The 23541-nt window shown below is 38.7% G+C and overlaps 1 protein-coding gene across 9 annotated transcripts in view; it reads right to left on the reverse strand.

Moving 5' to 3' along the window:
- The window catches only part of ANO5 (anoctamin 5), a 56755-nt gene that overhangs the window by 25375 nt on the left and 7839 nt on the right, over positions 1 to 23541 (reverse strand). The window contains exons 2-9 of one of the 9 annotated variants that reach the window (XM_066187484.1): positions 21080 to 21124; positions 18807 to 18871; positions 15590 to 15637; positions 10064 to 10105; positions 8918 to 9031; positions 3310 to 3378; positions 2044 to 2328; positions 1570 to 1683 (exon numbers count right to left, since the gene is read on the reverse strand). In XM_066187484.1, coding sequence (XP_066043581.1) covers positions 1570 to 1683; positions 2044 to 2328; positions 3310 to 3378; positions 8918 to 9031; positions 10064 to 10105; positions 15590 to 15637; positions 18807 to 18871; positions 21080 to 21124 — 782 coding nt within the window. The remainder of the gene's footprint in view (positions 1 to 1569; positions 1684 to 2043; positions 2329 to 3309; positions 3379 to 8917; positions 9032 to 10063; positions 10106 to 15589; positions 15638 to 18806; positions 18872 to 21079; positions 21125 to 23541) is intronic. The other 8 variants (XM_066187486.1, XM_066187487.1, XM_066187485.1 and 5 more) reach the window with 8 other exon arrangements.

The raw sequence follows: 23541 nt of genomic DNA on the forward strand, positions 1-23541 counted from the left end.
GGTGTATCCTAAAGGCCTTTTAATAAATATCTGCTTTATTCTCTAGCCCTCTAGTCTCTATTTCAGGTCAGTCTTCTCAAGGCATCAGTTCTGCACCCCTCCTAAGACTGCAGTGTTGGTTATTACCTTAACTGTCAAATACTAAGAAAATTTTGAAACTTCAGCACTTTCCTAGAAATTAAACAGCATAAAATAACCACAGTTTCTGACAGCTTTTGTAAACTTTTTTTGTGCCACAGAGCTCTGCTTCCAGGAATATTTGGCTACGTTAATTATTCACTTTGTTTTTTTCCTTTTTTCTGAATGTTTCTCAATCACAAAGAAAAGCAAGAAAATTGTTTTCTAAATAGGAAGCAACCAACAGAATTTTAAGCAACCTAAAGCTTGCATTTTGAAAATATTCTGAAAGATTAAATAATTATTTTTAGACAAAGATTTTTGAGTCTGTCTCACAAGTTTTAGAATTTTTCATAAGGTTTCTTAGCATTTATAGTTGGCTGTAGTTGTATAGAAGAGATTCTTGCTTTTTACTGCTGTTGTTTTGGTAGTCCCAACAGTACAAAGTACTTCCCAGCCTAGACTAGAGTTCTAGATCCTAATCAGCCAAACTTTCATCCTGAAAACCTAAGGAATGTCGATTCACTAATTTATTTTGATTTTCTAAGGAAAATAAAATATTTTCAAACATTTAAAAATATAAATCCATATACAGTATTTAAAAATGTCTTATGGTAGAATTCAGAGATATAAATAAGCAACTTAAGTTCACTAAAGCATAGTGACATCTAAAATAACCACTAAAAACATGGAGATAATTTAAGAATTAAGCAAAAAAAAGTAAACACAACATTTAGGAGGAAAAAAATTTTAAAGTGCAAAACCCCACGGAAAACACTATAACCCATCTCTCTCTCATTTTCTCCATGGATTTCATGACTAAATCCACACGTGTCATATTAAAAACTGACCTTACAGCAAAACTAAACACAGTATTTACTATCCTTACCACATTTCCAGTATTACAGTATCTGCACCCCAAAGCTCACTGGGAGACGGACAAGTCACCATGCCACACTGAACTGCAGGGTTCAGGCAACTCCTCTGACTTCAGTCCCACAGTGGTACGATCCCAAGAGTTTTCCTCTAACTGCAGGCAGTGTGCACTACTGTGTAACTGCAGCAGGTGTGTGTACACACCCTATACACAGGCACTGCTGAATGTCTGCATCTGCAGTAGGTGTTAATGGTATCCTTGTTACAATCTAAGGTGCTACTGCATGGTCTGTGTCATCAACGTTACAGGAATATGATGGAGTAAGTCTCCAAAGAAATGATGTGACAGACATGTATTCTAAAAACTCATCCACAGGAAGAAACATTTCAGCACTTAAAAACCAAAGAGTAGGGCTGACAGGTATGTCTTGAGTGTCACCAAACAGAATCAATTACTGGGACAAACTAAAAAGTTTCAGTATATTTTTGTATCTCCTGGAACAGCAAATGTCACAGTAGGTAAAAGAGTGCAAACACTGGGAAATGCTCGAGGGAGCAAAAAGTTGAAATACTTACATCATGAAGAGGATATGCAGCTGTATAGGTGCCATTGTTTAGCAGTCTCTTAATCCCAAATTTTTTCTTCCCTTCTTCTGTTCCATATGGGCAACGTGTAAGAATGTAATTAACCTGAGATCCAACAACGAGAATTTCAGACCTTTCCTATTTTAAGGCCATTTAACAGAAACCTATAATGGATGCGCACTGTGTAAAATCTGCAGGAACAACATGCAAAAGCAAAAGGTATTTCTTCAGAAGGCCTTATCCCATATAAGAACACTGGGGGCACAATTGCCTTGCAGACATCCAGAAGATCAGTTCCAACAATTATTCTACATTTCTAAGCAAGATGCACAGGTACCCAAGCATCTCTGTATTTACCTCAGTTTCTTTTTTTACGGTTTCTATACTCACTCATTCCTCACATGAACATTCTGTTTATGTTGTAAATCTCCATGTAAACACAAACAGCCAAATTCCCATACTTACTATTCTGTTTCTCATGGATGGTGAGAAGAAAGTGCTCTCATCATTAATGAGGTACAGCTCCTGCTTGTCCTTGCTGAAGGGGGCCGTGAAATAATCCGGCTCTGGGTGCATCACCTTCTCAGGCAGCCTGAATGGGAGAAGCACACAGTCCAGGGGGTTCTCTACCATGGAGGGAATGTCATTTTCCCTGATGGGAACCTTAATGTTCAGCACTTCTGCATATGTGATCAGAACCTCCCACGGCGCATGGATTTTCACAAAAAAAATCTTGCCATCTTCAGATTCCTGTTCCAGAAAAGTTAAATCAGACATTAGACCAAATTGTGTTTTACTGCAAGATTCATGGGAATATTTTTCATATAAAATGTATTGCCTTTTACATATTTTTAAAGGATTTAAAAACAAAGAGGGAGGGGGGAATAGAAGGCCTTTCTCTGTGTGTGTGTAGATATATATATATTTACTGAAAAGCTTATTTGAGTGGTTAGCTGTTCATAAAAATAATCATTGCACTACTAAAAGCTCACAAAGGCTTTTCAAACTATATTAATCTCATACACTGAAGCCTGAAAATTCTCATTACACTGGAAATATGAAGAATAATCTTGTCATACCCTCACGTAACATGTATGCTCTCTAGTGTTGCTCTGCATTCACAGCAGAAACTGGCAACCAGAAGGGTTTTTAATATTGCTCAATGAATTCCCTACCTATGGACGTTACAGAGGCTGAACTTCATCAAGAGTTATTTTACTCAACTCAGGCTCTGGCATACTGACTGCATCAGTCAAAATTGCACGTTCTCCAGCTATTACACCAAACAGCACCACTAATCAAACATCCTCAAGTGGTTACAGGGTCTTTCCTCATAATTACAACATCCAGTGAGCATAACTAATCCATTCATTGCTTTCCAAACTTGTTACTCGTTGTTAGGTGGGATTAAAATCAGCTGGAAGCATACTTCCCATTTACGTGGATTTAAATCAAATCACAGCTATTTTGCCTTCTTCTTGTTATGAAAGCAAAGACTCTTTTTGTTATGAAAGCAGAAGCAAAAGCTTCCTCTTGAATTCAAGTTATTCTGCTTCCATAATTCTCATCAATGGATCTGGAAAAAGCACTCAAATAAATATATTAACCTTGTTTCCCCTAAATTAGTCACACTCCACTGAAATCCACGAGTATAATTCATAATTTTTCTCAAAGAAAGTGGTTTATTAATTTCCAGATCTATTCTTTCGGCCCTAATTTTTTTATTTTTACCTTCTTGTCTTCTGTTTCTAGCTCCAAACCAGCCTTTTCCAAGTTGCTCTCAAATTCCTTTCTCCTTTCCTGAAGAGAAACAAAGACACTTCAGTAAATGATGAAGTTAGCAACTAATTGATCACTGGGTTTCACTTCTCTCAGCTGCCCTGATGACAACCCTTCGAGGCTAAGTGACTTTCTCAAAGCAAGCAGACAGAAACCAGCTCATGCACAATTTTGTGAGGGCCAGCTTTGTGGTGGGAACCCAGCAGGAACTGCACAGACTGGCCACAGGGCACCCACTGGGCAGGAAAAGGCTTCTTCTGTGCTCTCTGGGTCATCAGAGAAGCATCTGATGTCCTGTGTCTTGAGCATTTCTGACTTCAGGGGGCAGATGTGTGGGGTGTGTTCAAGTTTAGCCATATTTCCAAGAGAAAGTTGAAAAGAAAAAACTCTGGAAGCATGTGGAAGACTGATTGCTTACAGCCTCATCTATTTACTATTTACCTCACCTATTTATTTTGTATACTTAATCACACAATTATGCCTGATACAGATATTCAAGCACTGATTACAGACAATTCAAACAGCATTTCACAAACATCACTGATAAGACCAACAAATCACCAGGTGCTTAGCTTGCATGAAGTCAGCATGGACTTCAGGCAGAGATAACAAACTTGCATGGGGGCTGCATCACCTGTGCGAGCTTGATACTCTTCTTGAACTCTTTTTTTTTGCACAGTAATTCCTAAGTGCTGTCTTTAGGTAAGAACAGTTTCTTCCTCTCCTCCTCTGTATAATTTTTGCTCCTATTAAGAGACTGTTTTAATTTCCTCTTAATTATATAAAATTTGCTGAAGAACTACTAGAATAACAATAAATTAAGCCAAATATTGAGCCCTACCCTCTTTAAAATGCACAAGCTAGACGACAAATTTATTTCTGGCTAAATCCTGCCATGCTGTCTAACATTTCTTTTATTGAAAAGTCTTAACTGACAGTTTTCAAACATACTTAAAAAACCCAAAACACGATCGTTTTCAGCCAGCTTTCTTTTCCTGCATGTTTGTGAGGAGTGTATTGCCACTTCTGCATTTCAAGTTTACATAACCTACTTAGATAACTGAATGCAGACTGAAGAATAGCTTTCATAGCTCTCAAATACTTTCCTGTGTTAGTGGCCTCTCATTTTTATGTGTCACATTACTAGATACTAAATTAGACACTGGGCTACATAAACTTGTGAATATGATAACTCCTGAGTTATCATATTCATGCTGGGGGCAAAAAGAATTTCTATGCACTATTTTCCCTACAAACATGTCTAAATGCACCGATATAAATATGTGAAAGAACTCTGGTTTGCTGACATGATAATCAGATAGAGAACAACACAACTAAAAGGTTATTTAAGAATGTTTGTTAAGATGCTATAGAAAAGCTGGTATTCAAGCCTAGCATCCAGAGCTATATGCTACTCTTGATTACCTTTTCTCCTGACAAAGCAAGCTGGTGTGTACTGTTCCTCCAGCAAACACTGGAAGAGAGCCAAGCAAGTCAGCTCAGAGGGTTCTCTGCCACCAGACACCAGCCAGCCTCTCTCTCTCTCCAGCTGTGCAGCTCAGGAGCAGACAGAGCCAAAGGGTCTGGCCCCATCTTACTTACCTTACAATACACTTAGTGTGATGAACTGCAGTGCTCTAAAAGAAATTATGCTCTTTTTACTACCTTGCTCATCTCCCATAAGCCCCCTCCTGAAACTCATGCCACGTACTGTATTTTCCAGTTAATGGGAAAAAACATTTTTAAAAAGAAATCAATCTTCTGGGGGAAAAAAAAAAAAATCCCTCCCCCTTTTCTTGCCAAATACTGCATTTCTTCATTTCACTGTCAAAGGCTTAAAATGGATAAAATGTATACTTGGACCAGAGCTGTTTTTTTTAATGTGCACATGTTAGGATTTTAAGCTTACGATCCCAAACCTAATATATTTCTGACTCTACTATAGATGCCACTCTGCAGTCCAAGAGGCACAAGGGAAGCTCTTTAAGTCACCACATCCACCGTATTATGTGGATATCTCACATCATGTGGGATAAGCACAGCCTGACTTTATCATCAAACACGTGCTGGGCTATAATGAACCATCCCATTAAGATTAACAAAACAAGATCCAAAGTCCAGCAGTACTATCATGCCCAGTGCAAATGCAACACTGCACAATCAGGTACCTATGGAACAGAGATAACTTCTATAAACCTAATTGTGATAACCATGCTGTGGTACAACAGCAGGTAACAATGCAGGTCCAGCTCCTGGTGGCCCTTCTGACTCAGCATATTCTGTGATTCTCTAGTTCTATGAACTCTTGGCCCGGCACAGGACACTCAAAGAGTCACACCGTGTGCCTGAACATGTTGTCCAAATGCTCCCTGAACTGTGTCAGGCTGCTGCTGTGACCACTGCCCTGGGGAGCTTGTTCCAGTGCCCAAATACCCTCTGGGTAAAATACCTTCAGTTCCAAATACCCAGCCTAAACCTCCCCTGACTCAGCTTCATGCCATTCGTTTGAGTCCTGTTGCTCACTGGTCTCAGAGAGAAGAGACTGCTACTTCTTCCTCCTCTTCCCCTCACAAGAAAATTGTAGACTGTGATGAGATTTGCCCTCAGTCTCCTCTTCTCCAGGCTGAATGAACCAATTACCCTCAGCTGCCTCTCATTAGGCTTCCCCTCTGCAGTTCTTGTGAAGAAATATACTTATGGACAATAAAGACTATGTCCTGGTCATACACCTTTGTTAGATATTTTTTCTAAATTCTATTTATTTTTTCACGTTCACATGCATTTCATATGGTGGTGAAATATTTCCACATGTGCTGGAGGCTTTAAGGAATAATATTAAGTATTGTCTCAAAAAATCGTAATCCTAATTTTTGTTCAGACACCTTTGTGGTTTGAATCTAGTCATGTAGTTTACAGAAGACAAGTTCCAAACAGTGTTGAAGCTGGAATTTATCTGGCAATATCAAAGAAGTAAAAAGTTGTTCTGTATGAAACTAAGGGAGAAGATGAACAGACTGACTCTTACATCTGTATCAGGGCTATGTTAAAACACACAAGGAAGTTATTTATCCCATTCTTAGAAATGTAGAATAAAGCTGTTTCCTTGAGACTAGGAAACAAAACCCTTTGTCACAACTGTTATCCTCCTCGTGTGAACACTTCTGTTCTTAGCTGTTCCATTTCACTGCATCATTGTCCTACCGTAAAAGAAACGTTTCTCTCTAGGATAACTGTACAATAGCAAGAACAATGTATGTCAGACATATTCCAGAGGCTGCAGTTCATCAATATTTAAATCTTGTTACCACAAAGACAACAGCACAGTAATTAGGAAGTCTGCATGAATTTATGGACACACTAATTGCATAAAGGTCTATGCTGAACATAATTATAGGGCATACGCAGATGCCCCAGGAACTGTGCAAAAAAATGTTAATCTCCATGACTGTTCTATCCAGTGACCACAGAGTTAATCTACAGGACACTGACCTTCCTCCATGGGGCCATAAACCCTTTTCCAAGGAACAGACATACACAGAGTTAAATCTCACAAGACTTAAAGTAGATGTTTAGGCCTTTTGAAAGACAGAGATGCTTCTTCTAGGAAGTGCATTTTTACCTCAAAGAGGAAGGACAATATTAGCTCCTAACCCTTGGCCTTTTTCCCACGTGAATGCTTCAGTCAATAATGACACCCACGGATATGGACTCTGGTCTGGCAAAGATTCCTACTATCCCCTAATTACCCCTAAAGCAATGAGAAGGAAACTGCTGCACACAATATGAGTGAGAGACTAGACTGACCATCTGACTCATTTTCCTTCCCACCTGAAACATTAACTAAATAGTATTCATTTCTTCCCTCATTTTAAATAATTCAAGTATGACTAATGGAAAAGTTTAAGAGCTGCTTTGACAAATTTTTGCATGGGTATCTTTTTTCTCTCTACACTGAGTGGTCTTTTCTTCCATCTTTTCCAAATGAATTTTGCTTCAGGGGAGAAGAAACCATCTAGGCTAGGAGTAGAGCCAGACAAAGAGTCAGGGTGAGTTTGAAAAAGTGTGCTTGTATATAAACCTATGGTATCATAGCTATCAAATACCCTGGACTCCCAAGAAAAACTTTGGAATGTGGCTAGCTGAGCAAAGCTGACGGAGATGCTTAATCTGGGAAAAGCATCAAACAAAGACATGACAAATTTTTGTATTTTTTAAGGTAATAAGAGTAGGATGCAGGAGCTGTGTTCCACACAGGATTGTATTTGGATGCAAGCAAGGACAGGCAGCAGAAGTTCTTAATGAAAACAGTATTTTCTTCATAAAGAATGAAAGCAATATGCAAAATTTTTGAACAGGCCAATCTTGTAGGATTTCTCAAAAGGAAATTTTAATTTTTAATTATTAAAAACTTCAATATGACAAGATACGGATTGTAACTGTTCTCTGTTTCAAAGAATAATAGTTTCGATCATGATTTTGTCATACGCATTGGTATAATAAGTTTTTTCAGATATCCTTATCTTTGAGAGTAAAATGATTACTTGAGAATGTAGTTTTTTTGGTGTCTCTCTCCTTTTTAAAATTTTTTGGATCATGAATAAACTTTGGAGTTATATATTGGAGAGACTATTATGTAAATATAACTTCTCCTGAATATGAATGAAGGCAGTGAATACAGAGAAAAAAAGTGAAATCCTTTTTTTAAAAAAATATTGTTCTTTATATAAAATTTGTTGTCTTGACTGCCTCTCAATATACTGGATTTTTTATGGAGCTTGAATTTATGTTAGCCAAGTTAGACCTCATGTGTCAGCATGAGCATGTAGCAAACAGGTGTCATTAACTGATTTCATCTTACCTATTATCACCATTCAGGCAACTGGGTCTTGCTGGCAAGTCCAGGGATAATCACTAACCGGCATTTTAGGGAAAGTTTGTTCTTGTGCTCTGTTAAATAGGAGGGCTCTTATCAGAGCCCCTTGAAATATTCTTCTAGAAGAATGAATACACATATGTATTATATCTGTAGACAGTAAGTCAAACACAGGGAAAAGCTCCGGGAGGACATGCTGTGTTCGTGTGACTAGGAGTATATTTTAAGAAAAGAGACTCAAAAGTATTAATGGAAAACTGTACTGAGTCTTGGAGCTAAGAACCTACTTCTCCTCTAACTACAGGCAAAGGGTGTGAAAAAAAAGTTATTGTTAAAGAAACTATTTACAGGTACAAATATTTCTCTAAAGCCTCAGCTAGTCTTTTAAATGAAGAAGCAAAATAATTTGGATTACTTTGCTCCACTGTTTAATATATTGCTCAGCCTAAGTAGCAAAGAGCAATCAATTCAATAAACATAGACACAAAAGTCTAATAAAATTAGGTCCTGACAAACAACAGTAAATTACACAGAAATTTCCATACATGGAATTGCCTTTCACATAGCTATATAGATATTTTTAGCTAAATGCTACTCCAGATGAGTCTAGTGATCTAAAAGGGTCAGTAATTGATGTTCACCTTATTATAAATAAAAATTAAGAGAACTTCAAAAAGACAAACTTACCAACTTTTTTTCCCATTCCTTATTAAGATCATCCACATAGGAGAGAACAAAATCAATCCTCCTGACACCATCCCTGAAGAAAATTGAATCTTTGCTTTGATGTCTTTTATCAATCTGTAGAATATACAGGCATATGAGTTAAAAAACAAGCAGTGCTGTTTCTCAGCAATGTAACAGAAGGCAAAGAGGTTTCCCCATATTGCCACAGTTCTTCAGTTTCTTTACAGCTGAAGATATATTTGGGCAAGTTTTAACAAGGGCTACATCTAGTTTAAATAATTTCAAAATCAACTGCATATGTCCGAAAGCATTACACCTAAGTAACTGGTACAGGAAAAATAAATATACATATGTTAGTGTAGCAGTACTTGCGATTACTTGAAGCAGGTAGCAGAATGTAAATTCCATGCATTTTTCTCTACATAACAAGATTCACTAAATCAACCACCACAAAGACATATGGTCCAGCAATGACCACACGTAAAAATAGCTCACAAAAATACACAGCTGATGTTTCAACACTGAGTATTTACTTTCATGGGAAAAAATTACACCTAATAAAAGTTATCAATGTAACGGGGCAATTAGTATTCCAACTGATCTATTAAAGGTCATATTTTAATTTACCAACATGCCAGAATGTCTTAGTAACAACATCCACCTTTTTCACTATTAGGCCATAGTAATTAATGTTAGGCAAATAAAATACTGTAACCCCACTCTGCTGGGAAAGTTAACTCATAAGGTAATGTTATTTATCATCAGATCAATATTCAGCTTTATCAAATCACATACAAGACATACAGCAAAGTGCTTTCCATAGAAGCAAGTGAATATTCTAGTTCAAATGTAACTCTGTGCTGAGGAATGCTGGTGTTATTTTTTCAATCACACCTATCAGCAAAAGTGTATTTGTATAGGGCTGAATTGGGGTTTTATTTTATTAGAGCAGGAACAAAACAGAGTTTAATGAACCCGCCTTTCCCCTCTCATATCATGCAAGGATGCACATGTACCCTGAGAAAGCAGAGAATATTTATTTGCAACTGTGAGCCTTGCTCCCAGTTAACAAGAGGCATCACACAGTGAAGCATGTTGTTACTGCAGCATCCAAGCCACCTGCAGCAGCATGCACCACTGCTTTACCCTGAGACGTCGCTTCAGGAACAGATTATACTTCCTTCCACTCTGTTGGAACAACCAACAAGGAGTTAGCAGGCCCACTGCTTCTCTCAAGAACACACACCCCAACTACCGTGAGCAAGAAATCCATGTCCTTTAAAGCCAGGAAAAGCCTCCAACCATCAGAAAAACACAGATCAAGTAATGTGACTCTCATGTCTTTTTTTATTATAGGCAAAAGCTGGGCTGGAATCCATCTGGACAGCAAATACATGTTTTAAGATAATGACTCCTATAATTCTACTTGCCATCATTTGGATATTTAAGCAGATTTAAAAAAAGAGCAGTAAGAAAGAGGTTTTGAGTGTAGAGCAAAGGTACCAAAACATGCATAGTGGATGCATTTTTCTGTTATACTCGTGCTTGGTTGTGCCCACTGGGACACCAAAAGACAAACGGCAACCATGTAATTCCAGAGCTGACAAAATTACAAGTAATAATACCCACATAATTCATGAGTTTATCTTTAAATAGGCTGAAATTAAATAAAAATAATTGAAAATCCTATTGTTCCACAGTGTTGCACAACTTTATGCATCTTCATTATTTTTATTCATTAATTCAGGTAATTCATATCCTGGTAACTGCTGAAATCAGATATTTGAAGCAGCCATGCATTATGGAAAATTCCTGTGTTCCTATCCTAGCCCTTGGGGAGCTACAAAACACTTGCAAATCAATGCAGCACAAAAAAAGCTACAAGAAATTATTTCTGAAAATGCTGCCATCCACTCTTTGCATTTTCTCTTCAGCAATTCTGTTAAGGTTTTTTGCTTTTTATCTTCTTGAGAAATATTTACAGCAGATCAATTAGATTATTTGTATGGCTGAAATCAGGAAAGCCACCTCAGAAATACTTTTGCTTCCAAATGCAGTACATCATCTTACATGACTAAAAGGCTCACAAAAATCATGGAATCCAATAGCAGAAAAGAAAAAGCATTTTTCTGTTCCACTTTGTACTGAGAGGTTTAGGGCTTTCTTTGCAAATGTAATTGGGACTACATGCAAACTGCAAGTTCAGACACTAAGTTAATCAAGTTAAAATAGTGCATAGAACCACACTAACATCTGTACAGAATCAACACTGCTGTAATTATTCAGCATTACATCAAGTGAACCCCAAAGTGCATTCTAACAACTCATAGTGTTCGCAATTGCCCCAACCACTGACTAAAAAAATTACTTCATGAGGACAGAAATTGTTCTAGTGCACTGAATTCATATACACAAAGAAGAAATAAAACAATAAACACTACCTACTTCAAAAAAAAAAGCTCCTGCCAAATGAATACCCCAAATTGTTTGGGTTGAATAGTTATGATTATTCAATACAATTGAAGAAGTATTTTATCCTTATTGCCATCAAAATTTGGTCATTTTCTATGACGTATCAGAATCCTCAGTAATTAAAGGTGTGACTATCAATTTAAGAAGATGCAGTAGTCATTGTCAGATCTGCTTTCATAAGGGAAATACTCATCACTTCCTTCTTTTGTACATTCATTGTGGATAGTGACAGACCTGCTAATTAAACCCATAAATTATTCCTTTCCATTTTTGCTGCATCTGGATTTCACAAGGAGAACAAGATCAGTCCTGCACATTCATGAAGGTTTGTGCACACATGTGCACCTACAAGTTTAACATACATAAAAAAGTTTGTAATTTGCATTGGTTGTATCAGTGAATCATTAAACATTGTGGATTTGTACATCTTGTTTCTTAACAGCTCTTTCCAGAACTGCATGAATGCAGTTAATGATCCTCGACAACCTGCAGTTATTAAATGAAGCTACATCTCATCATAGAAAATATTCTGGAATGTGTTCTTCCCACAATACAAGTAACCAAATTAAAACTTTCCAACACAGTACAGATAGCTGAAGCTATTTAGTAATTAAGTTACACCCAGTGAGGAACTACAGAAGAGATGGAGCCCTGAGGCATATGGTGAAAACTCAAGAAGCAACAACCACAAGTCACAACAGGAGAAATTCCTACTGGATGTGAGGCTATGGTTGAGTAGGAATGGGTACAACAGATTGCCCAGAGTGACTGCATGATCTCCATCCTCAGAGATCACACAGCCTGATTAAGCTAGGCCAGGACTGACTGTGCAACCTGATCTAGGTTTGAAGCCAGGCCTGCCTTGAGTAGGATGTTAGCCATCCAGAGGACCCTTCCAATCCAAGTTCACTGGAGGATTCTATTCTATTCATGTGAATGCAAATATTCAGCATTTACCAGGGCTTTCAAAAAGTTGAATAAATCCATCAGCTACAAAGCAAGTTACACAACTCACCTGTTCAAAACACAAATAATGGCCTCCTGTTATCCTGTAATAGCTTTCCAGCCTCACTAATCTAGTTCACTTTCTCAGAACCGTGACCACTCACCTTGCAGACACATGTGCTAATCAAATGCTGTAACGGTCTACCAGGAAGAGACATTTTCTTTTCATGTGGCGTAAGTGCAAACTTACAGGATTCATATGGTATTACATCAATAGTTATAGTTATCCTGTATTTGATGATTTCTGTCTGAACACCCAGCAGAGGCTGGGGTATTGGACCATGTCCAACCAAACAACCCTCCAAGTACCTAGGCCTGCAATCTTCACCTCAGACACAACCCAAAGCCCTGCAGCAGGACACCCTGACTCAACAGGACGGGACAGGAGAGACCAAGATGTCAACAAGGAAACCAAACACAGCTCAAGATGAAGTAAGGCTGTAAGAGCCCATGGTCTGTTCTGCCCTGACTGGTTTGGGAACAGTGTGCAAATGCTGGCTGGCAGCCCCACACGACCTTCACACCGACCTGGAGCAGCCACTCAGTGCTGAGTGCCTGCTGAGGAGTCCTTGGCTGCCCTGCTCCCTGAGACAACCCTCCAGGGCCAAGGCAAACAGCTGGAGAGGGTAAAGCAGCTGCTGGAAGTGGCAGCAACCTCTGGCACTGGCACAGAGAGCGCTCCAGACTGCAGGCTGAGGCTGAGCACTGTGCTCCTTGTCTCTGCGGCCTCACGGCTCCCCCTGGCACACTGACAGTGGGCAGTGTGGGCAGCTACCCCCTGATGGGTTAGTGGTAGCACAGTACCCAAAAAACAAATACGCTTTGCAAATTGTACCTGAATTATTAAACTCCATATGTTTTTATGGGACTCAGGGATTTCTATTTCTGGTTATCCATCCAACAGGAAATGTATCCTTAGAGGTCACTTAGCACAGCTCTCACCTTGGAGGCATGGAGCTTCCTCAAAACACACTCTGCTACTAAATATCCCAGCCCTCTCTATGTCCATGCTTCAAAGACAGGGAAGCTTGTCCTAGAGCAATAATTTCCAGATTGTTATTCAGTCAGAAAACTGTAAGTTCCTGCAGTTTCTATGTTCAGAAAAACCCTTCCCAAATGCAATGCCTTGGACCTCAAGGTTTCCCAAGTGTCCAACCCCACAGAAGAGGGACTGCAGGTGCAGACCTGAGCACCCTTCCCCTTCTGCTTTAGTATCCTGTACCTCTTTTGTGGGGAGGTGGTTTAGAGCAGCATTTTCAGTAACAAAGCAGTAACCACTACCAAGCAGAGGTGGAGGAACCCATTAACTTCATTAGCTACAGCACAGGGAAGCACCTCTGGCTGTGACTAACTAGAAAGACAAGAGCTTACATTAGTACCATGGAATGGTTTTTATGATCCCCTACCAGCATACCAAGGAATTACATTATTACAGTCTTACCATACCAGGCAAAAAAATCTACCCCAAACTACAACATTATATTGTTTTGTAACATTTTTGCTGGTTTAAAAGCTACAGTATACCAAGAAAGTATTTTATTAACTGCACACCTTTCATAATCACACAGCAAGTCAGATGTAAAACAGACAGTGTAAAAATCCCCCAAAAATACATTAAAATGCAACTAGGTAATTTATGAATTAGCAAACCACAGCAGAAAAACTTTCAGAATACAAAAATGGATAGAAATACAAGGTTTGAAAGCTGAATCAAAATTCAAGAAAAGTCTCCATAACTGAAAGGGTAGGAAACATTCAATGACTTAAAGTTATCACCTTCACTTAGATCCCCAGTTTGCATGGAATATTTATGTACTCTGCCTTTTCACAGAATTAAAACATGCTACAGGAAAAACACATGGATTTAAGTGCTGCTATGCTAAATATGAATATATATATTTATACATATATATGAACTTAAACATAACTTCATAAACACATATCTAAATTACATAAATGTATTTCCAAAAGTAAAATGTTCCTGCAAATACATTTACAGAACATAGACAAACATACAGGTGAAGAATTTCTCCTGGAAATCAAAATGGCATATTTCGGGTTTATGCACTCAGCTCCCATTTTACCAGAGTCACTTTCCACAAAGTTCTCATCATCATTCTTCCTTGAAGGAATCCACACAACTGAAGAGCTTACTCACTTGAAAGATGTGTATTATCAAGACTCTTAACACCACCCATTCCAATCTTCAGTTACACTTCATGCAGGCTGTAAGGTTGCATTTAAAACTATAACCTTTCCAATTCAAAGAAACACAAAATCCCATGATTTCTTGTAGCTGAACTTGCAAGCTAAACTTGCAAGCTGCTTTTTTCACCTTCGCTCATGTTTCAGTTCTGAACCACATTAAAATCTGAAAGCTTGAAAACATGCATTTCAAAGCAGTTTAAGACACCAAGATATTTGCACATAAAAAGCCTCTCTGGATAAAGGAATACATTAAACAAGAACAGAACAAATAAAAATAAAAAGTAAGCTAGGGGAGCGTACTTGTTAATGGAAGACACCAGAGCCCAAAGTAAGCAAGCAGACAGTTTTAATACACTCAGCATGTACTTCTTCAGTTATTTTAATTGACTTTTTGTACTTCTTCTCCACAGAACAATAATGATTGTTTTAAGTTTTCTGATATATTTGAGAATTTATATAGTTATCTTGTCTGTGAATTTCAGCAAGTGGCTATTCTGAGCCTTTCCTTATTATTTACTACAATGACAGAAAAAAAAAAAAAAAGGAGGTAACATCTTTCAATGGATGTCAGCATTTCTTTCTTGCTCTTTTAAAACATTTTAAAGTATCATGCTGACTCACAGAGCCCTCAGGCCACCATGATAGAAAGGAATCCCACATTTGTTAATAACACCAGAGTCAGAATACATCCTCTATCTCATCAAACCAAAACAATGGTAAAAAAGCAAACTTTCCAGTTTTCTCCACCAATCTCAACTTTTCAATTTTGTCTATCATCCCTTTGATTCACTCCAATTTATCTTTTAAGTCATCTCTAGGAATAAATGCAAAACCACGTTCGTTTTTGTCAACTAGAAAAAAATTGATTTGAGAAGGATGGCATCCTTGAAACTGGAAAATTTTTTGGTGAGGGATGTTTTGGCATACTGTAATAGGAGACGCCACACAAATTCATGCAAGGAAGCATGAATACTTCTTGCTGCTTACCACTTGATGTTCAGGGATGAGTAAAGTAGTCTCAGTGCTGCTTAGGCCCTGCCAGTGGCATCACGGGAGAAACATAATGTTGTTAGCGATGATGCTTTAAAGGATGCTTTAAAATTAAAGGCTAATTCAGAAGAAACAGTGTAGCTCCTGGTTTAAGCTGCTGAAAAGCTCTTCTGAGTGATAGATGGATTTTCAGTTGAGATAGTCAGAGTTTAAACCAACCTGTACTTCCTCAGAGAAGAGCTTGGTCTCTAGCCTGCACTACCAACTTTTACATGGTTCACACTGATTTTTAAGCATTAATAATTACAATTTTTGGTAAGAGTTAAACAGCATTCTTCATCACTTCCATTAGAAAAAATACAGTCTAAACAAGTTTGTACAGATTAGCATTTATAAACTGGTGAAGAACAACTGTTAATAGTACCCTTATTTATTTTGATACCAAAGAGAGAAAATGTACACAGTATAGATGACTGTGCATTCAGAACAAATATGAACACAAACCATGGACAGATTTAAACAGTGCAACCAAACAGTGCAAAGTCCATTATGAAAACACAATAGTTCTCTGTGGAATTAACTTTCAATAGAAGCAGAATACTAACAGCATTTTATTATTATAGTATCATTTACTGGCTTAGAGTTGTAAAATTTCAGAAAGTTTATTATCCCAAATCCAATTTTCATAGAGTATTGTTTATTACTTTTTAAATAATATTTTTCACTTCTGTTAGAATTTTTCTTGAGAGAAATCGCTGAGATCCATTCCTGTTGTGGTTACATATCAAGTAATACATACACACATCTTTACATTCTTTTTTAATGATGCCATCTCTGGGTATTTGCTTATCTAAATAAGCCAAAAAATGTCCTTTTCAGAATGCAGTAAAATAAACAGAAAGATCGATCTGTTTTTTGTCAAGGAATCCCCCTGAGAAACAGCACAAATATAAATAGCTGCACTGTGTTCTTACCATTGATGCCTTAAGTTTTAGCTTTCATGTTTTTCACATTCTGTGCTGCCTAGGGGAGCAGTTCTGAGCCTCACATTAAGTGCTGGTGAGCTCTCTTCACTGAGTAGGGAGACAAAACAAATCCTACTCCTGCTGAAGACCAAGGACAACTTTCAGGCCCAAAAGCACAAACAAGGGTGGGCTGGAGGGAGGAACAAGAAGGATGGGACCTCACAACCTGAAGCTGTAATTGGACAATTAAACCCCAATATGCAAATGGACCAAAACTTATAAAAATGTAAGATCTCGTGACCGGTCATCCATTTTGTGACCATTCTTAGTCCACCTCGGTGTAGCCCTGGTCAGGCTCTTGTCCTGCCCAAGGTGTATCCTAAAGGCCTTTGAATAAATAGTTACTTTATTCTCTAGCTCTGTTCAGTCTCTGTTTCAGGTCACCCTTCCCAGGCATCACCATAAGATAGTCTGAACTGGGTTTAGAAGTCTAATCCTCCTGTCACTGATGCTCCTGGAAAAACCTGCACTTTGAGTAGGAAGCTAAGGGCTGAGACACTTAAGTGGGAAGTTCTTCTCCAATGCTACACCATAAATTCTTGCCATGGGAAGTACTGGACAAGCTGAACATCGATGAAAGCACAGCCTCACTTTCCAAAACTACCCTAAGGCTCCTGACCTCCCCATTGCACACATTCCCCCCATCCACGCAGGTACCCTTCCACCTGCTTTTATCCAGCCTCCCCATCTCGTACTCCTCCCACCCACTACTCACCACCTCCTCCATGGTTTGATGCAAAACAGGCTTTGGCCAGTCCCTGGTCTTCACTGCTCAGCCTGCTTCACTCAGAGACAAAACTTTACTGCATTTAGTTACACACAAAGCTGTGGGGTGAAGACACACAGGTGGCAGAGGCCTCTGTGCATTCTGGTAAGTGCTTTCCTGTTAGTCATGGGATCTTACCCTGCTCAGTATACCTGTCAAAAATTAATTAGCTCAAGTCCTTAGGATTAACTATTTTTCAACTGGTGCTCACACCTTTCTCCTGCGCATTTCAAGTACTCCGATAGAAACACACTGCTTTTTCATGATTTGCCAAAGTCTGGGAACAGCACAAAGGGGCTCCAGTGTTGGTAGCACATGACATGCAAAACAGGAATCAACTCAAATAATTCAACTTTGTTGGGATGAAAACCGAGAAGGTTGGCAGTGGTGGCAGCAGTGTTGGGCTGGTCCCTCTTACTCTGGAATCCACTCTTTTAAGTCTTTAATGCACTCTGGCTCTCCCCAAAATAGCCCGCATGTGTTTTTGTTAGACTTGGAAGAAGTCTTTTTGTACTTCCTTCTAGATTTTGAAACCAATTTGGTCCATCTTTGCAACATTAACAATGGCATTTTATATTTCTCTACTTCAAGATCCACCAGTCTGAACTGAAAAACGAACAAGCAGTGCTCATGGCCAGCAGGAGACCCTATTTGGACAGAACAGCTGTTTCTTTTCCCATCTAAAACTTCCTGTCCTCCTCTAAGCATGTAACAACAAGTAAGAAATCAGACAATATGAATGAAAACAAAACACCAATGTAAAGATCATGTATTGTAATTTCCATATGCATTTTGAATCAGTTTCTCAACTGAATACTGCCCACACACTGCTACCTCTTCAAGACATTGTGGACTGTACATTTTAAGCAACGCGGTACTGTGAAAAAATTTATAGCTGATGATGCTTTTCATGTTGCACATAATGAGGTGCTCTAGTAACTCAAACCTTCATTTGCTTTCTCATGAATCTTACTGCACTGCCACAAGGGTCCCAGAGCAGTGGAACTCCGGAGTGCCTTGATTTCCCCAGCAGGCCAGCAATATGAAAGGCAGCACAAAACAAAGTGTGTGGTTTGTGCAGGAACAGTTTCTTCCAGCTGTCAAAACATTTAAGGACTGTGTGATACTCATTTCAAGACTGACACAGGAAACACCATTAAGCTCATACTGTTTTCTACCCCTACTGTGTTGTAGCACTAACACTGTAAGTCTCTTCTGAGACTCAATGAGGGTCATGTCATATTCATGGCTTTGCTCTTTCAAAGCAACACAGGAAGAAAATTTTTACATGGATAAAAAGGAGGTATAAGACAATCTAAAAGGAATACTAGTTTTGAAAACTAATTGTCTTTTCCACAACAACCATTCTTCTTCCTTCCTACCAAGTAGTACATTAACTAACACCATTCATACTGTACCTTACCTCAGAGCTGCTTGGGATTTCTGATCCTGCAGTTGAAATAGTTTCAGGCCCGTTGCATTCCTCCCCTAAGGAACATTGAAAAAGAGATTCACATAAATACATCCCCTTTTTTAAAATATTCTTGTATCTGAAAATGATGTGGACCTTGAAGGCACGGAACTATGACCAAGTAAAGGATAATAATACCCATAACACTCATAACACATAAATCTTCAAGAATGGTTCTTTGGAGGGATAAAATGCTGCAAGACACAATACACTCAGTCTGTACTACCTTGGTGTAACCTTGCATTCACAGAAAAGTATTTCTAACTGCGACAGAAAAAAATCTGTTGTCATCACTTGTCTCTCTTGTCTCAAATATCTGCTAGGACTAAGAGGGTTTCATACTCAAAGTTTTGCTTTGAGTTATGGAAGTTCAATTACCTGTGGAAGTGTTTTTGCTAGAAATCAAATTAGGGTGTGTTTTTTGGTTAAGGAGTCAATAATGCATAACCTCAAGATTACGAATGCCCATGTAATGGAGATATGACAACAGGATCAAGAATAGTAATATGAACTTAATTACATAGCTTCTTGTTCAAAAAACAAACAAACCAACCCTAAAACAACCCAGCTCCAAAACAACAATGATAAAACAGACTAAACAAAAAAAACAGCCTTCATTTTTAAGGACAGTAGTGAACTCCCAGGTACAGTCATTTCCCCAGACACTATTACTAAAATGCTAATGCTAAAGGGAAAATCCTATTTAGTACATTCCTAATCTTAAAATGGATGGAGACACAGGCTGGGTTTGTGCCTCTGAACTTGTTTCCTCTGGAGAACATCTCTGAGCCCACAAGCTAGGCTCCTGCTCCAAGAAGGATTTTGTAAACAAACATCTCTCCACTGATGATGCAGATCAGTCTCTTCAATCAGGCATCTACATCACTCCACCACCAATGGAAAAGGATAAGCACTTTTGAAAATAGTTGACCAAAGTCTACACCATGCACCTAAAAATGGTGTCTCTTTCTTTCAGAAAAGAGGATTCATCTTCTTTCTCCATGAAGGAAGCATTGCTGAATATAGCTTAGACTGGACAGACTTACACTGTACAACTGTCAAGACAACTGCAGTTGGAATATTTCTGCCAATAAAACAAGTCTACTTTTCTTTTTGTAATCTCCAAATATTTGATGTCAAAATTGCGTCCAGGCAGGGTATAAAGTGGTTCTTCAAAAATATATGTAATAAGCTACTTCAGTACAGCTTGAGAGCATTTTGTTCCCTACAAATTCTTTTCTAAGCTCACTTACAGAAAATGGTCTCTGTAATTTATAACTATACACATGATATGATGAGAAACCAGACAATGGTGTGTAAAATACAACAAGTAAGTTTCTGAATGCCAAGTCATTTAACACTGTTGCATGCTGTTCTGCTAAAGCAAACTGCACCTGGAAAATCTGTATTAGGAGATACAATCTGGGAGGCAGGTGGCTACTGCAGACTTGGCCAAAGGAACCAGCCCTTGGCCCAGGAGCAGAAAGAACAAACATTTTGTCACACAGCTCTCCCGTTCCATGCCAGGAACAGTGTGGCACCTTGTCCCTGCAGCAGGAATATTCAATTTTCTATACTGCTGAGGGAACTTGAACTGATTCAATGGCCTATAACAGCCTTTATGTGGGGTTTTTTTCTGGATTTTAACCTCTCTGTAAATGTGAAAGACCAACTTCAGAACAAATATAATTCAGAGTTTCACATTTTAAATGCTTTTCCAGTACCACAGCTGATTACTTATGCAACTTGTGGAAGGAAATCCTCTTGCTATCTCTGTTCCACTGGAATAAACCTGAATAACCCCAGAGCAGCACATGAGAAGGTAAAAAGAGAACGCAAAACACATATTAACTGAAAAGTACAACATACTTAGTATGTTCACTCCTTGTAAAACATGTAATTAGATTCCTGAACAGGAGCAGCACAAGCATTGCACACCCAAACCACCTAGGGAGGTGTAAAGAGGCCCCATCCCAGAACTGCACCAAGCACCATGAATGTAAATGCCCAATTAGATCTTAACCAGGAGGGCTGCCAGCAGAGAGCCAACAATTGACTTGCAAATCACATTGCAAAAGGCCTGGCCCATACATGATAGCAACGACTCACATTAACTGAAATTGGATTTCCAAGAGGCTCCCAGCAGAGGAAAAAAAAAAAAAAACGAAACAGGACAGAGGCAACAGACAAACGGGAGGAGGGTAAAACATGGGTTAGTACGATACCTTCTGACTGCGATGGCTTGAACTTGGTGAGAATCGCAATGTCATCTTTAAAAGGAAAAAACACTTCAGTAAGAACCAGAAGTAAAATTCATTTTAACATGAATCCATTTCATAATTCTCCTCTGTCCTTTGCAATACAGCAAACTGTACTGTAAAAGAATAAGCCCTGGACACCAGAGACTGCCCTAGACAGAAAGCATGGCACAGGCTCCTCTTGGAACACCAACATTCACCTTTTTGTCCAGACACCTTATTCAGCAACACATACAAGGATGCCACTTTTCCTTAGCAGCAGCAGGGAGCACCAAAATAGTTTCTACTAGCCAACAAAACACTTTTAAAATTCTTCATAAACTTACTGCTTCATATCTAAAGATGGGAGTAAAACAATATTCTGATAAAATTCTGTATTTAGGGGTTTGTCCTTGGTCTTCAACACTACATGCTTTTATGTTTATAAACAGATCTAGAAATATCTGCATGCCAAGAACAACAAACAAGGACACTTACTAAACTAAGTGGCCCTTTACTAGGAAAGTATAAATTGCAGACTCTTCGAAATGTTTTCTGTTCAAAATAAACTCCAGTACAACTCTATTAAAGCTCACTAAAATTTTTCAGAAATTTATCACTTTAGTATTTGTTCAAATCATTTGCCTTCATGGGAATGCACATCTCCTAGCTGAAAGAAATGCCTCTTTCCCAATGTAACTGGTGTCTTCAACAGCTTTACAACTCCTCACACAGCTACTTGTAACTCCTTAAACACATGTGCCTTGGCAGCGAGCATGTTACTGTAAATAAACAAGCTTCATATGGCCTATAATTCCGCAGAAAGAGGCAACATATGCTGTCCCAAACAACACCCAACCACAGGGCAGCCTACTTAGAAACTTTTGGTATGCCACCCCTAAGAATTGTAGACCATTTCTACTTCAATTACAGACCCGTGAACGATGAGAACAACAGTAACCCACAACACAAATTAACAGTACTGAGGACTGAAGAATACAATCAAGACTGATTTAAATTCTTTAAATATAGGTAGTTCAGTCACACACACACAAAAAAAAAGGTACTTTCATAACTGTAATCTTATGATTTCTGTAACAAGCATAAAAAAATGGCTTCTTGTGTAATTAAAACAATCAGAAATTCTACAACAATTCTAATTTGTTCACAGTGCCGGGATCACTTTGTTTTTCTTCATGGCAAAACGGACAGATAAGGAAAAGGCAAAAGTACATGTGTTCAGTGCTGTTGCAAAAAAGTAACGATGGCATTGTAAATCAAGGCCTCCCACAGACCCTGTTTTCTGACAATAGCTGCAGCAAGGCAAGAAAAGCAACTGCACGTTCTCCAGGAGAAATGCAACCTGGCCACAACAGTGGGGCCTCCACTACGCAAGTCAAAGCCCAGACCTAACCACAGGACTCCTCACTCAACTCTTGGTGCACTCTGAAGAATGGTTTCAGCTTCCAGCACTCTCCTAGATGGAGAAGAAGCACGCTCTGGAGGACACTGGAGTCTGGTCTTCAAAGCATTATGGAGAAGTCTGCCTTGCTAGGGAGAGAAGGGATTTTAGCCACACAGGTGTGGCTGGCCTGTGCTACTCATCTTTGAAAGTCAATGAAAAAATCCTTGGCTTTTTTAATTACTAGCACAGTCACAGATGCTCTAGCCCCTTTGTACCTAATCTGCAATTTCCTTGGAAGATGACAATCCTTTTACTTCAGCACCCCCAGTAAGTCCAAGTCTGCTGCGACATAGCAAAGAAAAGACCTTGGGATGATAATGCTGCACTTGAGGTACAGCTGGGCATGGTGCAGATGCTGCAGTCTGGCACAGTTCAGGGCAACTCTGCATCAGAAAACAAGAGTAAGAGAAGGCTTTTGAGTTTTCCTTTCTTCCAACTTCCATAACCCTGATTCATCTGCACCAAGTACAGCTCTTGACAGATTGTTTATGCCACTACAAACATTTATGTATTAGGTGCTTCTGAAGTGAGGTGGCAGATGAGGAGACATTTTTAAGGATCCGAATTTGTTTTGCTACTAAAACTAGAAAATCATCTGCATTTGCACACCTAAGACCTCTGACAGAGCTATTCCAAAGGAAAAGCCACAGACAGGATTCTCATGTCGGTGTTGATAAACTGCATTGTTTAGCAGCAGTAAGACCGTATTACTATTAATTCTGCTATTTCAGTATTGTTTCCAAAATACTGCTTTCAATTATTTTCACAGTTTTCTTAGACACAATAACAGCATCCTTTTCAGCCAACAAAATCAAGCAAGAAGCTTTCACTGGCATTGTTCTACACTTGTTTGACACACTGGCATATTAGTTTACACACACGCCTATCCCTAGAGCAAAATATTGATGGGCCAGGCAAAATGAAAACAAACAAATAAATCAACCAAAATCCAAACAAACCCTGAAACTTACACTGCAGTTGTTAT

The sequence above is a fragment of the Chamaea fasciata genome, unplaced genomic scaffold (genome assembly GCF_029207755.1).
Source record: "Chamaea fasciata isolate MVZ Bird 193981 ecotype frontalis unplaced genomic scaffold, bChaFas1.0.hap1 SCAF_7, whole genome shotgun sequence".
Lineage (NCBI taxonomy): Eukaryota > Metazoa > Chordata > Aves > Passeriformes > Sylviidae > Chamaea > Chamaea fasciata.